Consider the following 18351-nt stretch of genomic DNA (forward strand, 5'->3'; position numbering starts at 1 on the left):
TATTTTTGGAATACCAACAGTGCAGCAGACATCCAGCCTCACCAAGTGGAGCCCCCCCTCCCCGGCATGCTGCTCAAAGTTTAAGACTGCAGAGGGCATGTGGGAAGGAGCAGCTCCCCAAAGCCCCGTCTGGGGAGTTGGTTAACATGTCACAATCCCAGGCAAAGTTATTTTTAAGTACTGTAAATCTCCCGCTATTATTTCTCTGGCTTGATGTAGTGAGCCATGTCATTTTGAAAGGAAATACATAACAGTATATTAAAGAAATCATGGATCTTCTCATTCATGTTTAAAACAAATTTATTACAATGTAAGAAAGCCTGAATAGCGCAAATTTATTATGATGATTTAAGGCCCCGAGCACTCGAGCTAAGAAGGCCTCCCGATAAATAATTTTCCTTTGGAAAAACACAGCAAATTAATATAGTTTACCATTTTCCAAAGTTATATATACAAAAGTGAACAGTCTTAAATCAATATAGCTCCGGGTAAGTTTACTGCACCCTCAGCAGGCGGCTCAGACGTGCGTCCCAGCGATCGGGGGGAAGGAGGGAGGAGGAGATGTCCCTCCCTCCCTGGGAAAAACTAGCTGCCACATTAAATGTGGCACAATCTCTCATGAGACACAGAATTGGAGAGTTAGAAGGGATTCCCAATGGTCACTGCACTGCAGATGACCACCCAACCTCTGCTTAAAAACCTCCCATTCTATTAACAGCGGAATGCTTCTTCCAAGTCAAATTTCAGCATCAGGAGAAGACCCTGTGGGCACCAAGAAGGACATCTGCCTCTGCATGTTTGATAGTGCAGTGGTCGCCCTTGAGAGGTTGTGGACTCTCCTTCCTTGGAGGTTTCTAAGCAGAGGTTGGACGGCCATCTGTCATGGATGCTTTAGCTGAGATTCCTGCATTGCAGGGGGTTGGACTAGATGACTCCTGGTGTCCCTTCCAACTCTACAATTCTATGATTCTATGTGCGCCCGCAGGAACCAGGATGATCCATGACGATGACCATTACCTCAAAGGAGACATGGCAGGTGCTGGAAGCATCAGGGTCACTATTATAAATACCAAGGCTAGTCCTATAAAAGACTGCGTAAACAGGACTCTCATCAGCAGCTGGAGAAGACCAAGGTAAAGGTAAAGGGACCCCTGACCGTTAGGTCCAGTTGCGGACAACTCTGGGGTTGCGGCGCTCATCTTGCTTTATTGGCCGAAGGAGCCGGCGTACAGCTTCCGGGTCATGTGGCCAGCATGACTAAGCCGCTTCTGGCGAACCAGAGCAGTGCACAGAAACGCCGTTTACCTTCCCGCTGGAGCGGTACCTATTTATCTACTTGCACTTGATGTGCTTTTGAACTGCTGGGTTGGCAGGAGCAGGGCCCGAGCAATGGGAGCTCACCCCGTCGAGGGGATTTGAACCGCCGACCTTCTGATTGGCAAGCCCTAGGCTCTGTGGTTTAGACCACAGTGCCACCCGAGTCCCGGAGGGGACCAAACCACCTCCCAAAGGATATCTCCCAAGGGTATCTTTGCCCCACAAGGGTCTCCTGATGGCTCAATCCTTGGAAGAATTCCTAGAATCATAGCTATCGCCAATAATGATGAGGGTGCATTTGTGAACCGGCTCTAATTCACAACATTGCCTCTGGCGTTTTCTTGTCCTGTCACTCGAGAAAGCCGCCTGCTTTGCAATCCCATTTAGGCAGCTTCCCCCGTCCGCTTACACCCTCCTGCTCTTTCGCTTTGAAGGACCCTTAACTTTATCAGGCTATCATCTGCTGCCTGGACAGATATAACACACAAAACTGAGATGGTCTTTGAATGCTTGCATCTCAAGAAAAGCAACTTTTGCCTCCGGCATTTCCAACGTTGCTCGGCCCAGCGCGTTGTTTGGTGTGTTTGTCAGTTGGGGACCCAACAAAGAAGATGAAACATTTTCTTTTTTTTAAAAAAAAAACAGTCCAGAGTACCTGCCAACTTCCCTCTGCCTGGACGTGTGTGCTTCAACACAAAGGGAGGGGCAGAAACATCCAGAAATTCCGCACGACATGCCAACTCACAAAACGAGGCGAGAAATAAAGAAACGAGACAGATAAGAAAGGGGGAAATCCACCTTGATAATTTATTAAATTAAAACATTGCATGTGTTTATTTTTAAAGATCCAATCAAGTTTCAGGTAGTACTTACCAAACATAACCCAAGAAGTATTTTGGAGGGTGGGTAGGGAGGGGTGATTGTTTTTACAGATCCGTTTCTTACAAAGTGCACATGTGTGTCGGGGGGAAACAAAGACGACGACAACAACAACAACAGGCCATTGTGGCAGAAGCAAGACTCAACGCATGAAGAGCCGGACAGCGCAAGAACAGCTGCTCCAGGACCATTCCGATTCCACCCAGCAAGGTTTACATGGAGTAAATATTGGACAGAGTCCTTCCCCTTGCACTTTGCTGTCTCTGGTTGGTGCTTTCAGCTACAGGAACTAAACTGCACAGGGACAGCACATAGCTGTCAACGTTTCCCTTTTTTTAAGGGAAATTCCCTTATTCCAAATAGGATTCCTCGCAAGAAAAGGGAAAAGTTGACAGCTATGCAGCACTATGATACATCCTGGCCTAGTTTAAGTTTTGATTCTCTTCTATTGCTTGAGCAGACAGGAAAAAAACAGTTTCCACCCACAACCACTGATTTTGGTCTTTGACAGCCACTGATTTTCCCCCACCCACTTTTCCTCTGAAGCTGTAAATATTTTTTTAATAACTTCGGCTTTATAAAGCCTTGTGACAAAATGCCTTTGGCTTCCAGAAAGGATTGCAAGTTGAGCCGAGGATGTGAAGCAGTCAGCGTAGTGAACGTGCAGACACTACGGCGCCTGAATGGGGCATTTTCCATATTGCGCTGTCAATGTGCAGAGTCTCCAAATTATGCTGGGAAATGTGCAGACAAAACATCTCACCTTGCCCAGCCTTCATGCATTTTTCCTTGCTTAGCCACATTCACCAACTGACATCTTGGTGGGTACCCTCACTTATGCAGGTTATGCAGATTGATTGGACAATGTACAACGTTCCCGGTTGATGCTGCTCACATGTGCACAAAGGCAAGCACTGATGCAGCGTCTCCACTGAATCCCACGAGCTGCCATCTGTACACTAAAATGGCAGCCACCTTAACTGAACTTTTCAACAATTTGGAGCGCTTGGCCCAACTGTGCAACCAACCCTCTTGGACCCTCCTATTCCTTTTTTTAAAATATTTTTTTATAAAGTGCCTCAGAGACAGGTTTTTTTTTCCTATGGATGAATTTTAGCCATTATGGATAAGAGTTTGAAGTTGAACCCTTGACAATGGTCCTTTCAAAAGACATTGATGACCAAGGTACAATTTGACACAAAAATCAACAGCATTAATCCGACCTGTTTATCAAGAGCTTTATCGAAAATCCTAGATTCAATATTAAAAGAGGTTAAATATTGGCACTGGCTAAGAACTGGAGACAAAAAAATCACTCTGACAGAGAGAGCTCTGGAATGTAAATCTGAAGGCACCGCTTAAGGTTGGTAGTGGTATCTTAAAAGGGCAAGCAGAGGGGCAACCAGGCAAATAAGAGAAGGCTAGAAATTAAAAGGGAAAACTATTGGATTCATTCCTGAAGAGGGACTGTCTAAAAAGGAGAGGGGGGAGAGAGAGCTTAGGAAGAAATCCTGTTATTTTATGTTGCATTCGTTCTCCTGTTTTTGGGTAGCTCCTATGTTAATATGAATCGCTGTGCTCAGATGACAGAAATATAATAAAAAGGTCATGATCTGAGCTGGAGGGCAGCGATATGCAGCCCTAAAGACCACCTTGCCTAGTGAAACTAGAGGCCGTGATGATGGGGCAGAAACAGCAGCAAAAAGTCCATAAGGTGCCCCATTCCTGAACGCTAAGGGCCAGCGTTCAAGGAATCAAACGATCCACACATTACTGCGACACTGGAGGAAGCCCTAAATCTGCAGCATTTTTAAAGAGTTCAGTGTTTCCTACTTGGGCCTGTTCATTTCTTCCTATAGTGCATACCTGATCCTTGGGTCAGTGGAAGAACTTCAGGCTCCCTTCAACTTTGCTAAAAGCAGCACACCAAAAAAACTAGAAGCTGTGCTAATCCCCGTGGGGAACGTCACCTTGTGATCTGATATGGGGTGCTGAGACGTCCCTCCGCTTGCAGAATTAAGGCAATGGATAAGGGACCCTCCTGCGAACTTGGGGGAAAAATAGCAGCTTCCCAGCCCACCTTGAGGACATAAGCCAGAGAGGAAGGCAAAGGCCGGGGGAAGAAGGGAAAGAAGGAGCATGTCAGAACTGACGTCTGCCCTGCCTAAATCTGTCCGTCTCCCTTTGCAGCACACGCAAGAAGGAGGTGCACGTTTTCCTCTTGCTCCACCTTTGAGCTGCAGAAAGGGGAGTTTCAGAGTCGAGCTTCCACGAATTCATGCCTGTGGCTTCTGTTCTGCTAAAATACGAACGCCGCATGTGATGGTTGATTCCTGCAATCCGCAGCCGTTTCAACTAATCCCGCACATTTCTTTAAATAACTGAACGTGCAGCTTTTCCGGGGTGGGGGTGGGGGGGTAGCATATTTTAAAAACAAAATGCAGTAAGATATGGCACAAATTATTAAGAGCCAGAATGCACGTCACATGTGGCAAATGGGATGAATTACTGATTTGTCTTTATTTACAACACCCAGGAATGGGTAGGGGGTTAAAAATAGAAAAAACCGGGGGGTGGGGTGACCTCAGAGATAACACTCCATGAGCTGGTCTCACCCTGTAGCACTTTTCAGCATGGAGGAGTGGGGGAAAAAATAGCAGGTTAGGCTGTCAAAATGCCTGATTTTGTTCACACAGCTTAGCTGTAAGGGGCATGCTCTCTCAGTAGATATTCTATGTCCAATACACCCTTAAAGAAAAACGGAGAGAGAGGCTTATTTCGTAAGAGATTCATTAACTGAGAAATGTCTATTAGTGTTAAGAGAAGGCTGCCGGTTACCCATCTTCAACCCCTACCCCCGTTAAATGGCACAACACAGAATCTGACAGACGGTGCTGGAAATTCATTAGCTAAATATATAGGTAGCACCCTCAATTTTAACAGGCTACTTGGAAAAAATGATAAAAGTTGGAATGTGCTTTTGTGTATGAGCAAGCAATGAAGCTCTGGGAAACTGGTTTTCACAACTAAAAAAATAAATCAATAATGAAATACTAATCCCTTCCACAATGGCATGAATTTATTTTCCTTTAAAAATTATTACCTTGTAACCGTGCAGAGAAAGAGCCCAGAAATGTCCTGCTTACACTTCGGTCAGTCTGCTTGAAAGGATGCTTTTTAGACATGATTCGGAAATTGGGACAGGGGAACTATCGTGTTAAGTTTTTTCTAAGGGGTGGGGGGAGTTAAGGAGACAATCATTCGTCAATCAAATAATTTAAAAGCAATATCCCGATGTGTAAACATGCCCATGTTAGAAAGGGAAGACAGGTCCTTGGGTCCACCCGGAAGGAAAGGCTAAAACCGCTGGGCCCCTCAAATGAAAAAGATCTCCTCCAGAATGCGGCTCTCCTCTAGCTCAGCCATGGTCCCATTCATGGCACAAGTTGGGCTCTGGTTCCATCCAGGCTTCCTCCACCTCCTGCTTTGAGGCACAAACCCTTGGCTCTGGTTGCGGCTTTCGCTGTAGTGATGCTGAAGCCCTGGGCTCATTGCTTCCACCAGGTCAAAGAGAGAGGACTCGTACCTGGAAGGAGAGAGGACAAGAGAGACTCTATTAAACACACAATGTTCTAGCGGTCTTAGTAGACCAGAAGTTTAGTGTGAGTCAAAAGTGTGATACATTGGCAAGAAACAGCTAATGCAATTCCAGGCTGCATCAACAGAAGTCTAGTGTCCAGATCAAGGGAAGTAATAGTCCCACTCCATTCGGCCTTGGTCAGACCATACCTAGAATACAGTTCTGGATGCCACAATAAAGGAAGGATATTGACAAGCTGTAATGTGTGCAGAGGAGGGTGACCAAGAGGATCAAGGGTCTGGAAACCAAGGAATGGCTGAGGGAGTTGGGGATACTTAGCATGGAGAACAGAAGACTGAGATGAGAGCCATCTTCAAATATCTAATAGGCTGTCAGGTGGAAGATGCAGCAAGCTTGTTTTCTCCTTCTCCAGAGACTAGGGCCTGAACCAATGGATTCAAGTCACAAGAAAGGAGATTCCCACTAAGCATTAGGAAGGACTTTCTGATGATAAAACATATCTGATAGTGGAATGGACTCCCTTGGAAGGTGGACTCCCTTGGAAGGTGGTGGAATCTCCCTCCTTGGAGGTTTTTAAACAGAGCTTGGGTGGCCAGGGATTTTTTTGCTGCGATTCCTGCATCTCTTGCTACAGGGAGTAGCAAGAGATGATCCTTGGGATCTCGTCCGACTCTACAATGATTCTATGATTCTAAGAACAAGCACAGAGGTGGACAGAAGTTTGTCAGTGGTCTCAGATATCGCTGCCCAATGGAAAGTGGTTACCCCGGCGCGTAACACTTTCAGGCTGCAGAGATGTGCAAAGATCCACTGAAACTGGCAACAGAAATGGGCAGTAGAAGGCTAGGGAGAGGCATAGCAATGGCTCTGAACACGCTTGCATCTCTTAAGGATTCACCTTTGCATGGGAAACCCCAGAAATGACTTCTACTCCAGCCTGCGCCCACCTGCTGCAACTTCCACCAGTGGCAGTCACAGAATACGGCAAAGGCTGCATCATCTCCTCATGCAATTCCGTCAAGCACAAATAGTAGTCTGGGTGCATCCTTTCAAACCGAGGATTAGTTTGCGGGGGAAGAGAGAAGAGAAAAAGTCACACGCAGGCCAAGCTAACACACCATGCCTGTGTTTCAGCTGCAAGCCAACTTGGAGTTAATTTCTGCTGTAAGTTTATCTAAGTTTTACAGCATTTCAGCTATCGGGAAAATTAAATGATTTGGCAGATTACAAGAGCAGCAAATGCAGCAAAGATTATTTAAAAGACCAGGCATTGGAAATCAGTCTATTTGACATCAGGGCTCTATATGCAAGAAAGCAAACGCGCTCCGCTCAAACGACCTTATCTGATGGAGAGACCTCTCCTTTCGGCTATTTAGTGGTTAATCCCCCGATAATACAGTTTGTCCTGGCCTGTTGAGGTGCCATCAGACAGCATCTGGCTGCAGGCGATGGAGCTCACCCAGCCAATTTCCTCCCTGCTTATTTCTAAGGAAATATTTTTAAAGGGAAACTGCCAAGATGCTCTGGCTCCAAAATGGATCTCCCTCAGAATGAAACTTGACCATATATTGAATACAGCAGCTGCTACTGCAGTTAGCACTGTGGTTTTGAAAGGGACCAAGTTGTGAATTTTCTAGCACAAGCCTCTGATTTAGAACAGGATACCTGCAGAGACATCACCTTGCCAACAAAGGTCCGTAGAGTTAAAGCTATGTTTTTCCCAGTAATGATGTATGGAAGTGAGAGATGGACATTAAAGAAGGCTGATCACCGAAGAATTGATGCTTTTGAATTATGGTGCTGGAGGAGACTCTTGAGAGTCCCATGGACTGCAAGAAGATCAAACCGATCCATTCTGAAGGAAATCAGCCCTGAGTGCTCACTGGAAGGACACATCCTGAAGCTGAGGCTCCAAGACTTTGGCCACCTGATGAGAAGAGAAGACTCCCTGGAAAAGACCCTGATGCTGGGGAAAGGAGAAGGGGATGACAGAGGATGAGATGGTGGGACAGTGTTCTCGAAGCTACCAGCATGAGTTTGACCAAACTGCGGGAGGCAGTGGAAGATAGGAGTGCCTGGCGTGCTCTGGTCCAGGGGGTCACGGAGAGTCGGACACGACTAAACGACTAAACAACAACAACACCTGCTCCTAAAATCCCGGATGGTGGCACTTTATGAAGAAAAAAAGCTTGCTCCATCAACTATGTGACACCCCTTCAGATTTCTGAAGATGGCTCTCATATCACTTCTCAGGAGGGGGCAGTTAAGTTGCCACCCAGCATGGCACAGTAGCTCATACAGTTGCATGAGCTTCCTCGCTGCCAAAATCCATGTTCCCCCTTTGGTGTCCACAATACTTTTTATTGTGTGAAATGACTCCCATCTTGCACTTTCTCTCCCTTGCACACATGCATTAAACATTCCCCCAGCTCCTTGGGAGTCATTTACTCACAAGCAGATTCCTTATGGCAACCGCCTTGCATCAAAGTTAGACAAATCATAGAATTGTAGAGGTGGAAGAGGCCCTAACAGTCATTTTGTCCAACCCTCTGCAATGCAGGAATATGCAGCTTATCCCATGCAAGTATGTCCAAAGTCTGTTTCGGGGGCCTAATCCAGCCCACCGGTCGGTTTAATCCAGCCCCTGTGGCAGTTTATTTCCTGAGGTAAAATCCTAAAAAACACCCTCAACAACTTCAATCCTAAAAAAAGGTCAACAACTTTGGTCAGCCCCCACGGCCCCCTTCACTTCATCAAATCTGGCCCTCTTTCAGAAAAGTTGGACACCACTGGGGATTGAACCTGCAACCTTTGTGTTAACAGCACCACGCTCTAACCAACAGAGCTATATCTCCTCCCATGGAACTGCTGCTCCACTGGGAAGATGGTGTCGGTCCATAGAGCAAGTTCTACCCAGCTGGCCACGCCCCCATGTGTGTGAGCCAATTAGATCCTTCCCCCTGCCCTCTTTTGGAAACTGCATTGGCTGGGAGAAATTTTGAAGGACACCAGCCTCTCGTACTAAGTTCTGCTCCACGTGCAGCAGGCTGGCTGAGGAGATGATGGGAGAGGAAGAGCAGAAGAGGTTTTTAAATACTGGTATGTGTGTAGGGGATGGGTGGGAAGGCTTCACAGAAACGCTTCAAGCATTTTTCGACAGCTAACCAGTGGAAAACTGCACAAACTTACTATTATGAAAGTGCAACCAGACACATCGTTTGTACATTTATCTGAAACAGCTTCAACTCACAATGAATATATTGATATTTGGGGAATATGACGCTGTATTTTGGATGCATTTCCGTCACTAAGTGTCAGCATAATGTGATGCTTCATGAACACAGTACAATAGTTTTTTATATTAAAAAAAAACCCCCAACCCCTATATTTAGCTGCATTATATTTTCGTCTTGCACCACCTGGCTTAAATAATAAAATGATTTTGCTCCAGTATGCAGAAAACGGCACAATTTCAAGCCAATCTGATATTTGGTGGAGTCAGTAAGAATTCTATCACTAGGCAAAAGTAATGAGATTTATTGGCGTCATAAATGCTCCGGCAGTAAGATATATGTATATTTCCTTAAACAAGCAGTGTCAGATATTATTTGATCATCATGTTCAGCGATATCTTTTCATTTACAGTCTCTGAAAATTTATTCTTCAACCATAAATGTCTTGAAAACACACAGCTCTGGTTCTTTGAAAAGGTGATGGCATTTCAACAAAACGTTCGCGCAATATGGCATCGGAGATTAGTAACTGTAGAGGTTTGCTTTTATTTAAGCGCATGTTCCCAATGAAATAAAAAGGTTTATGTCAGAAATTTGAGTGGAAACATAAAAATAAACCTCCAAGTGATTTATTAGTGGTACACGAATTGCCTTTGGATTCAAGCAGGCTTTCCGACTGATATAATGCTGCTTTGTACTTCTAACACACCTCCAGCTCCCAAGTACTTTACAAACATTAATTACAGATAATAAAACGCTTATGATAGTGTGTGCCGGTTTTACAGAGCAGGAAGCCAAGGCTTTGGTTGCTTAAATCACATGTTTCAGTCAACGGGGATGATTCAAAGCCACAGACGTCCCAGTGTGGAAAGTCTGGGAGAGGAAAGAACATGGCGTGCTCAAAATACGTTTTCTACCTCTTCTACCAAATGAAAATCAGGGCAGGGCTGTGGAAAGAAGGCACCTATCTTGCCACCACCCTCTTTCTGAGATATTTCATAACTGATGTCTTGCTTCATGAAGAAGAGTACAAGTTTCCCCAACATCAGGACCCAATTGTGACTTTGGAAAGAGAGATAGAATGATTAAAGAAGTGAGTTTATAAATAAAAAGACACATATGCCAGTACAGTTTTCAGAGGCTGGTACACAGGCTATTTCATGGCCCATGAAGCCATCAATATATCAATTGCCACTATGATTGTGTTGGAATTCTGGAAGCCAAGATTCAAGTCTACTCTATGGAATTAACCCCTTCATGCATTAATGAGGCTCAAGCATGCTGCTTATATGAGGCTGGTCATCCCTTCAGCGTGTTTCAACCTGCCTTCTTCTTCACACCAGTGGCTGTGATTCAACCCTTGAGAGCTCTTGCGCTGTGTGTAAAGACGAGGGGATCAAGCTTTAGCTGGGAAAGCAGTGAGTGGTGTCATCAATATTCAGAGCCAGGTCTTGCATTTAATAAGTAAACAGGTAAAAAAAGAGCCAACTGCACTAGTCACTCATTACTTGCTAAATTCTAGTTCCTCACTAAGGTATTGATTCTGTACCTGGGCTGTGCCAGAGGATCATGTGACTGAATGCTCTCTCACACACACATTTCTCCCTGCACAATGAAAATTAGCACCAAAGGGTCCTAACCCTGCCTTCTTTGTGACATGATAATTTTCTATGAGAAAAGATAAAAAGAACATGTATGGGAAAGCATACTGCTTTACCACCCTTCATCAGAACTGGGCCACAGCCTCATAGATATCCACATTTTAACCTTGCTCCTCCTCCCAATTTTTTTAAATTCATAAAATACATCAGCGGAAGTCTAGTGTCCAGATCAAGAGAAGTCATAGTACCACTCTATTCTGCCTTGGTCAGACCACACCTGGAGTCCTGTGTCCAGTTCTGGGCACCACAATACAAGAAGGGTATTGGCAAGCTGGAATGTGTGCAGAGGAGGGCGACCAAGATGATCAAGGGTTTGGAAACCAAGCCTGATGAGGAACGGTTGAAGGAGCTGGGTATGTTTAGCGTGGAAAAGAGGAGACTGAGAGGAGATATGATAACCCTCTTCAAATATCTCAAGGGCTGTCACAGGGGAGAGGGAGCATGTGTGTTTTCTCCTGCTCTGGAGGGTAGGACTCAAACCAATGGCTTCAAGTTTCAAGAAAGGAGATTCCGACTAAACATTTGGAAAAACTTTCTGACAGTAAGAGCAGTTCGGCAGTGGAACAGACTCTCATGAGAGGTGGTGGACTCTAACTGAGGTTGGATGGCCATCTGTCATGGATACTTTAGCTGGGATTCCTGCATGGCAGGGAGTTGGACTAGATGACCATTGAGACACCTTTCAACTCTAAGGTTTTATGAGTCTATTCTATGATAAAATACATGGACAATGACTTGCAAGACTCAACCATGTTTCCCTTCAATGTAAGGCCAGAAGTGAGCCCAGAGAGAGATTCAAAGACATCAGCTGCACCACCACCAGTATCTAAACAGCAGCAATCTCTACTTTCCCTTAAAAGTCCCAAAGGGAATTCTTCTATCTGTTGAGGCGCCAGTGCGAAATATATGAGGAATCACCAGCTTTGTGGTGTTGTATACATATTCTTAATATTTGGCAGTGGCAGAGAGAACACAAGAGATGGGGAGAAACAGGCAGTGGAAACAAGAGATGGATATAAAAGTGTTGGGGGAACCCAAATCCAAATGCTTTCCTTCCCAGAACCAAGATCAATCCTTACGACTCAGTTAAGCAGACAGTGCACTATCCCTCCCTTTAGCTCCCAGCATTAACACCCCTCGACACCTGAAGGCTGTTACTGCGCCTCTCCCAATCACTGTTTCGCAGGCTAGACGTATTTTATCGCTCCCCATACATCAACACTTCCTAGCCTGGCGATATCTCCTCTGAGCGGCTGCCTATTTATCATCGCTCCCTTTGGGATTTCAGTGCCCAGAGATGAGGACCAAACTCCTCGCGTGCCCTAGAACAGTCTCGGGAATGCACAACTCTGTTCTCTCTCTCTCTTTCTCCCACTTTTCTGAGGCCAAACAGCATCAGATTCTTTTGTGGTTGTACAGCATCACAAACTGATGACCAATTTTAATCTATGGCACCACTGAAGCATAATACATCACAGCCCACTGTAAAACCTGACGTGCAGCTCTCACAGGCTTGCCGCCCGTGGGGTCACTGGCAATAAAACCGAGTCTTGTAACAATGCCATCAGAGACAACTGTCTTTCGCAGGCACCGGAGAGGGTCGGGGAGGGAAGAGCCAATTTTGATATTAGTGTTGCGGTCTTGTGAACCCGAAAAGGCAGCGTCTGGTGTGGTTACGGGGCAAATGCTTCAACGTGAGAGGCCTTGGCTGAAAAGAGGCTCAGCTCTGCTGGAGCGTTGGGACTAAGGCAGAGAAAGTGATCTGTGCAATGAAGGGATAGTGCAGAAGTTTGCAAAAGAATGAGTGTGCAACATATCCTTGGCTGCTCAGTATTAATAAAGGCCATCACCTGCAGCAGCAGCAGCAGCTCCCAACACTTAAAGAAGTTAGCACAAAATCAGATTAAAATGGAAGCACAGGTGATTGGCTCCATCGCTTTGCTGAGCTCAGTCTTGGCTGCTGAAAGGCAGCCCATCCACACCAACACACACAGGTGGTACAACGAGGCAATGATTGGATGTGCCAATGAATGATCTCTTCCATAGTGCCAGGGAATGACCTGATAACAGGTCCCTCAATGAAGCTGTTTGATAAGAGGTTCAGGGCTGACAAAAAAGAGCAGTACTTCTCCAATTCTCTCCAACTCGGGCTGGAATGAAAGGGAGAAAGCGTCTGCACTCTCTTCAGCCGCTCACCAAAGTGGTACTTTGAAAGAAGCAGCCCAGATACAAGCTGACAGAACTACATGAATCAAGACAACAAACTCTTGCTTTGTAAATCTTCCAGCACCGCAGCAGCGATGTTTTCTTTTTGCTTATTAGCAGGCACTTTGGAGAGCTCTGGGCACCCCTGGATGGGCATTCAATCCCGTTTACACGGCTGCATTACGGAAACATGCATTTGGCATCAATAATTCAGAAACACTTTGTTTGAAAGTTCAGATTTGAGGAAACACACATGAAGCGCACACTTTTAAAAACAGATTATGTATCCTAATAATAACCAAGTCACACTATTTTTAGCGTGATTTGAACAAAAGCATGTGATTAGGTAGATGAAGCTTACACACAGGGAGATATCTAAAACATGCTGAGGTTTAGAAGCCTCCATGATCGGTTAAACAACCTCAGGATAGGAGGGAAGGCATGGGATCTAGAAGACCTTCATACAATTACCTATCTCAGAAATCCCTGCTTAGCATATCCAGTAGATCCATATTTGATCCCAATGTATCCATCCATGCCTCATATTTCCAGGATCCTTCCATTCGTTTTAGGTGAAAAGGTTGCAGAAATTGGATGTGTGTCCTTATGTCCCAAACGCTCTCTCTCCTACTGTGCAGAGTGTTCTTCCAGGAAGACAATGATGTGAACTGTTTGCAAATCCCCCCGGGTCTGCGTCTCTTTGCCTCTATATACTTTTGGCTCCTGAAGGTGCTGGCCTTCCTCTTGCCTGGTTCAGTCTCAGCAACTCTTCTCCATGCAACTCCTCTCATTATACTTCCCCCAAATTCTTCCCTCTCCTGAGGCATCCTGGCCTTCACTATCACCTGTTTCCTAGCCCATCCCAACAATCAATTTCCCCCACTACGCCGCAAGGCGGGATCCACACACAATCTATTGGCTTGAACACAGCCTAAGGTAAAGGTAAAGGTACCCCTGCCGTACAGGCCAGTCGTGTCCGACTCTAGGGTTGTGCGCCCATCTCACTCAAGAGGCCGGGGGCCAGCGCTGTCCGGAGACACTTCCGGGTCACGTGACAAGCGTGACGAAGCTGCTCTGGAGAGCCAGCACCAGCACAGAACACGGAAACGCCGTTTACCTTCCTGCTAGAAAGCAGTACCTATTTATCTACTTGCACTTAGGGGTGCTTTCGAACTGCTAGGTGGGCAGGAGCTGGGACCGAAAGATGGGAGCTCACCCCGCCGTGGGGATTCGAACCGCCGACCATATGATCGGCAAGCCCTAGGCACTGTGGTTTTACCCACAGCGCCACCCGTGTCCCATTTTGAACACAGCCTAGAAGGCTAGAAAACGCATGCCAAGCTAAGCTCCACGTGCACCTTCTCCATGGCAAAAGATCTAGAAAATAAAGAGAGCCGGCTGGATCAGATCAAAGACTTATCGAATCCAGTATATGGTTACCAGATTTTTTTCAATGAATCCAGGGACTTTTTTTTTTTTTTTGAAGCTGAGTAGCAACAGGGAGTCAGTAGTGGGGATGGTGAGGCAAAAGACCCTGGGCCCAAGCGCACATGCATATTGTATAAAGGTGCAAAGCCCTTTTTTTCACCCTGTGAAACATAAATGCGCAGAGTTTTTTAAAAAAACTGGGCAATGGCGTGCCGCCCGCCCGTGACTCCCGAGCCTCCCCCGATCTGTCAAAGCAAAGGGGGCAGGAGATCTGTACCTCTGGATGTCCCTGGTTCCCTCTTGGCAGTGGCGGCGGCAGCGAGCAGCTCCTGAAGCCAGCCAGAGCCAACTGCGCTACCAGTTGCAAATTTGGGGACATTCCGGGGACAAAAAAATCCGGGGACTGTCCCCGGAAACCGTGGACTTCTGGTAACCCTGATCCAGTATCCAGTTTGCCAGGGCCCAACCAGATAACTCTAGCACCTACAGGCAGGCGTCTTTGGGTGTAAGGCACAAATTCAGTGCTTTTAAGAAGGCTGCAGCTATAAATGAAATGTCACGGGATACTGGTGGTGGCCGGGGTGGGGGTGGCGCAGTGTGATTCCCCCGCCATCCAGAACAACTGCAGTACAATTAACAGCGTAAGCTTTTCATCGAACACTCCCTCAATAGAGAGGAATGCAAGACAAGAACAGGATGTTGGGAGGGGGTCCCATGTCACTGTCTTCATAAAGCCTATTATCAACATTCCCGCTACCCCCCATTTTTTGGGGGGTGGGGTGGAATAGGAATACATTTGTGGAATATGTATTACTTGCTTTGCACCAACATTTCACGTAGGCTCACCCCAAGCTGGAATGAGAAAGACGCAAGCTTCAAACAAGACGAAAACCCAGCGGCAGCCCAACTTCCCAATTGTAAACTTCTATGGTTCTGAAGTTGGAGAGTCAATGCTGCCTGGAGGTAAGTTTCCCCACGCAGCTGCCCCAAAGACCCATTTAATTAGCAAAGAGTGTTAGCTCCACATTTCTGACATACGGAGGCCTCCAAGAAAACATGACTCAAGCCAATCCAAAATGAATATGACCCTTCCGTGCCCATAGGAAGAGAGAACAAAAGACTGTGAAGGCTGCAGGCCGTGAAATTAAAATGTTCACAGATACAATGAAGTAACAATACCATGTTACGGGAGGTGGGGTGGGGGGGGGGGAGAGAAACGTCTTGGAGGTTTAAGTGCACAGTGAGAACGAGAGAAATAATTTATGGGATAAACAGAAGGGAAAATGGAAATTTCTCACTGCGGATTTCTATTCCCAGGGGCTCCTGGAGGGCAGTCCTGGAACTTCGCATCCAGGGCAGAATTCCGGAACAGAAAGCCATGTTTGGTCTGTGCTCTGTGACACCTTTTCTCTGAACGCTGCCTCTGCACATGCCAAGGATTTGATCTCCTGCGGCTTGGAAAAGTGGGGACGCCCGCATGGTTGACCAACAGTTTTCCAGTGAGTGGAAACATCAATCGAATGCCACCAAGGTGGAAACACCCCTTAGAGGATGCGCTGTAACCCCCCCAGGAGGTGGAGACTTCCCCAGCACCATACAGTGTTTTTAAGCCAGTGTGATAATGAGATAGAAGAAACCTGCCTGGACGTGCCCCCTACCCGCTCGGAAACAAACAATGTCCCCAACTTCCAGAAACACAAAGTCCTATCAAGATAGAAATGGACATCTAAGGTGCACCAATGCTTTTTCTGGGAAGATGAAGGATTTGGAGAAAATGGCAGAGGGACTACCTCTTGGGACTTATGGAACAGTGACGTGACTTTGGGGACAAATGAAGGATCCTGCAAGAGAATCGATATTTTGTAAACTGCTTAAAAGCTTGCTTTGGCATTAAGTGATATAGAAATTGAGCAATAAAATAATGATGTTGATGATGCTGGGAAGTCGCACCTGATGACCTTCTAGATAAAACGCTGCCTGCATGATACAGTGTTTGTCAGCAAACCTTTTTAAATGATGGAATTTGTAGGAATCCAGAGCCTGGATGCAATTTGTAGGAATCCAGAGCCTCTGGATTCCTACAAATTCCATCATTTAAAAAGGTTTGCTGACAAACACTGTATCATGCAGGCAGCGTTTTATTTCCTCAAGTGAGAAGATCTCTGGGCTAATAAATTGCAGTGCCGCTCATAAGTTATGATGCCGCTGAAATGAGATTGACAGGCACACGCACCGTCTGCAAAATGCATTTACTGTGTCCAACTGCAGGGGAATGGGATTAGAATGCAGCCCCAACCCTTTGCCCAAAACAGCAGGAGAAGGGCAGGAAGCGAGTTCCAAACGCACACAAAGAGAGAACTCCTGGCAATGTGAGGTGTAGGCAGAACTCATCCTGCTGGAAAATCGCCCGAAAGAGAGTCAGTCTAACAGTGCAAAGGTCATTTCTGACAAGGCATGTTTTTCACACCCTATTGATCCAAGACAGCACATAAGGGGGCAGAAAACACACCGCTGAAATGTGCCCGCGTTCTGTCTGCTACACATTTAATAAAATCTGCAGGGCTCCGAGCTTATTACATTCTTCAAACTTTTACTCATTTCATCCCAGTGATTTCATTAAGTTAGATGGCGACATCTTTATTAAAAAAATAATCAAAATTGAAATGTTTCAATAAACCCAATTTTGGTTTTAAGTAGTAAAAGATGATTCAATGCAGACGAAGCAAAAATGAAAGTTAAAAAGTACAATAGCATTAGAGGGTTTGAAAACCTCTTCTTAAAAAAAAAGGAGGAGGAAGACTTTTAAGAAAGCCCCAAAGGAAATAAGGGGCTTTTTGGAGGTTGGTGTTTCTATTCATTGACCCTGCAGAGAAAAAAGAACAAATTTCACACACGCGCACACCTTAACAAGTTACTCTTGCTAACTATTCTAGGCATGCATGCATCAAAATCTTGCCAAGTTTATAAGACGGAAAGAAGCAAAGGAGCTGAGGAAAAGAACACAGGTAATTCAACATCAAGCAGAAACCGCAGAAGCAGCAGCAGTGCCAGGAAAACGCATGATATTTGTGCAAATAATAAAATCTGTTCCAAATCCACCCAAATAACCAACTTTCAATCCCTTTCCTTTCAGTCTCAGGGGGCGTGGGGAATCAGCTTGTGCGGTGTTTTGTATTAAATTAGGAAGCACAAAAAATACATCAAGCCACCTTAGTTAATGAGAAGGGGTGAGGAGAGGAGAGGAAAAAGAACAACTATGGTACAGCGGATGTAACACGGTGTTGGAAACACCCAAATCCAGAGCAGGCATCATGCGGAGACTGCCAAAATGCAATACAAAACCACTGCCTCTTTCTATGTGTTATATGGGGAGAGAGCGAGTGAGAGCGAGAGCGAAAGAGACCCAGTTTGCACGTCAAGGTAAACCACAGTTAATGGCTTACTATGAATGCGTAGATAGATCTTGCTTTGGTTCCTGCCCTAGTGGGAGCAAAAATATTTTGGAGAACCAGAACAGCAGCAACCGTCTTCAGTTCACACCCCCAAAGCCATACAGTGGTGCCCCGCAAGACGAACGCCTCGCAAGACGGAAAACCCACTAAACGAAAGGGTTTTCCGTTTTGGAGGCGCTTCGCAAAACGAATTTCCCTATGGGCTTCCTTCGCAAGACGAAAGCCCATAGGGAAATCTCCGGGACAGCGGGGAAGCGCAGCGCGTCTTCCCCACTGTCCTCGGACCTCCTCCGAAGGCTGGCGGCGGGGCGGAGAGACCTCCTCCCGCCGCCAGCCTTCGTTTCTCCGCTATCCCGGACGGCTTTTGAAGGCAGCGCGGGGGGGGGGAGCAAAGACTTTCGCCCCCCGCCGGCCTTCAGAAGAGGTCCAGGACCTCTTCTGAAGGCTGGCGGGGGGCGAAAGTCTTTGCTCCCCCCTGCCTGCCTTCCCGGGGGCTTTTAAATCGCCCCGGGACAGCGGATAAGTCCTCCGCTGTCCTGGGGCGATTTTAAAATGCTGGCGGGCGGCAGCGGAGG

General features: G+C 46.2%; 1 protein-coding gene across 8 annotated transcripts in view; it reads right to left on the reverse strand.

The window, feature by feature from the left end:
- Positions 1–2099: 2099 nt before the first annotated feature.
- Positions 2100–18351, reverse strand: part of LOC114590158 (protein hinderin-like) — a 224082-nt gene continuing 207830 nt past the window's right edge. For all 8 annotated transcript variants that reach the window (XM_028748976.2, XM_077936544.1, XM_077936541.1 and 5 more), the window contains one exon: positions 2100–5782. In XM_028748976.2, the coding sequence (XP_028604809.2) occupies positions 5572–5782 (211 nt within the window). In that variant the 3' untranslated portion in view covers positions 2100–5571. The remainder of the gene's footprint in view (positions 5783–18351) is intronic.

This window comes from Podarcis muralis, chromosome 11 (genome assembly GCF_964188315.1).
Source record: "Podarcis muralis chromosome 11, rPodMur119.hap1.1, whole genome shotgun sequence".
Classification (NCBI taxonomy): Eukaryota; Metazoa; Chordata; class Lepidosauria; order Squamata; family Lacertidae; genus Podarcis; species Podarcis muralis.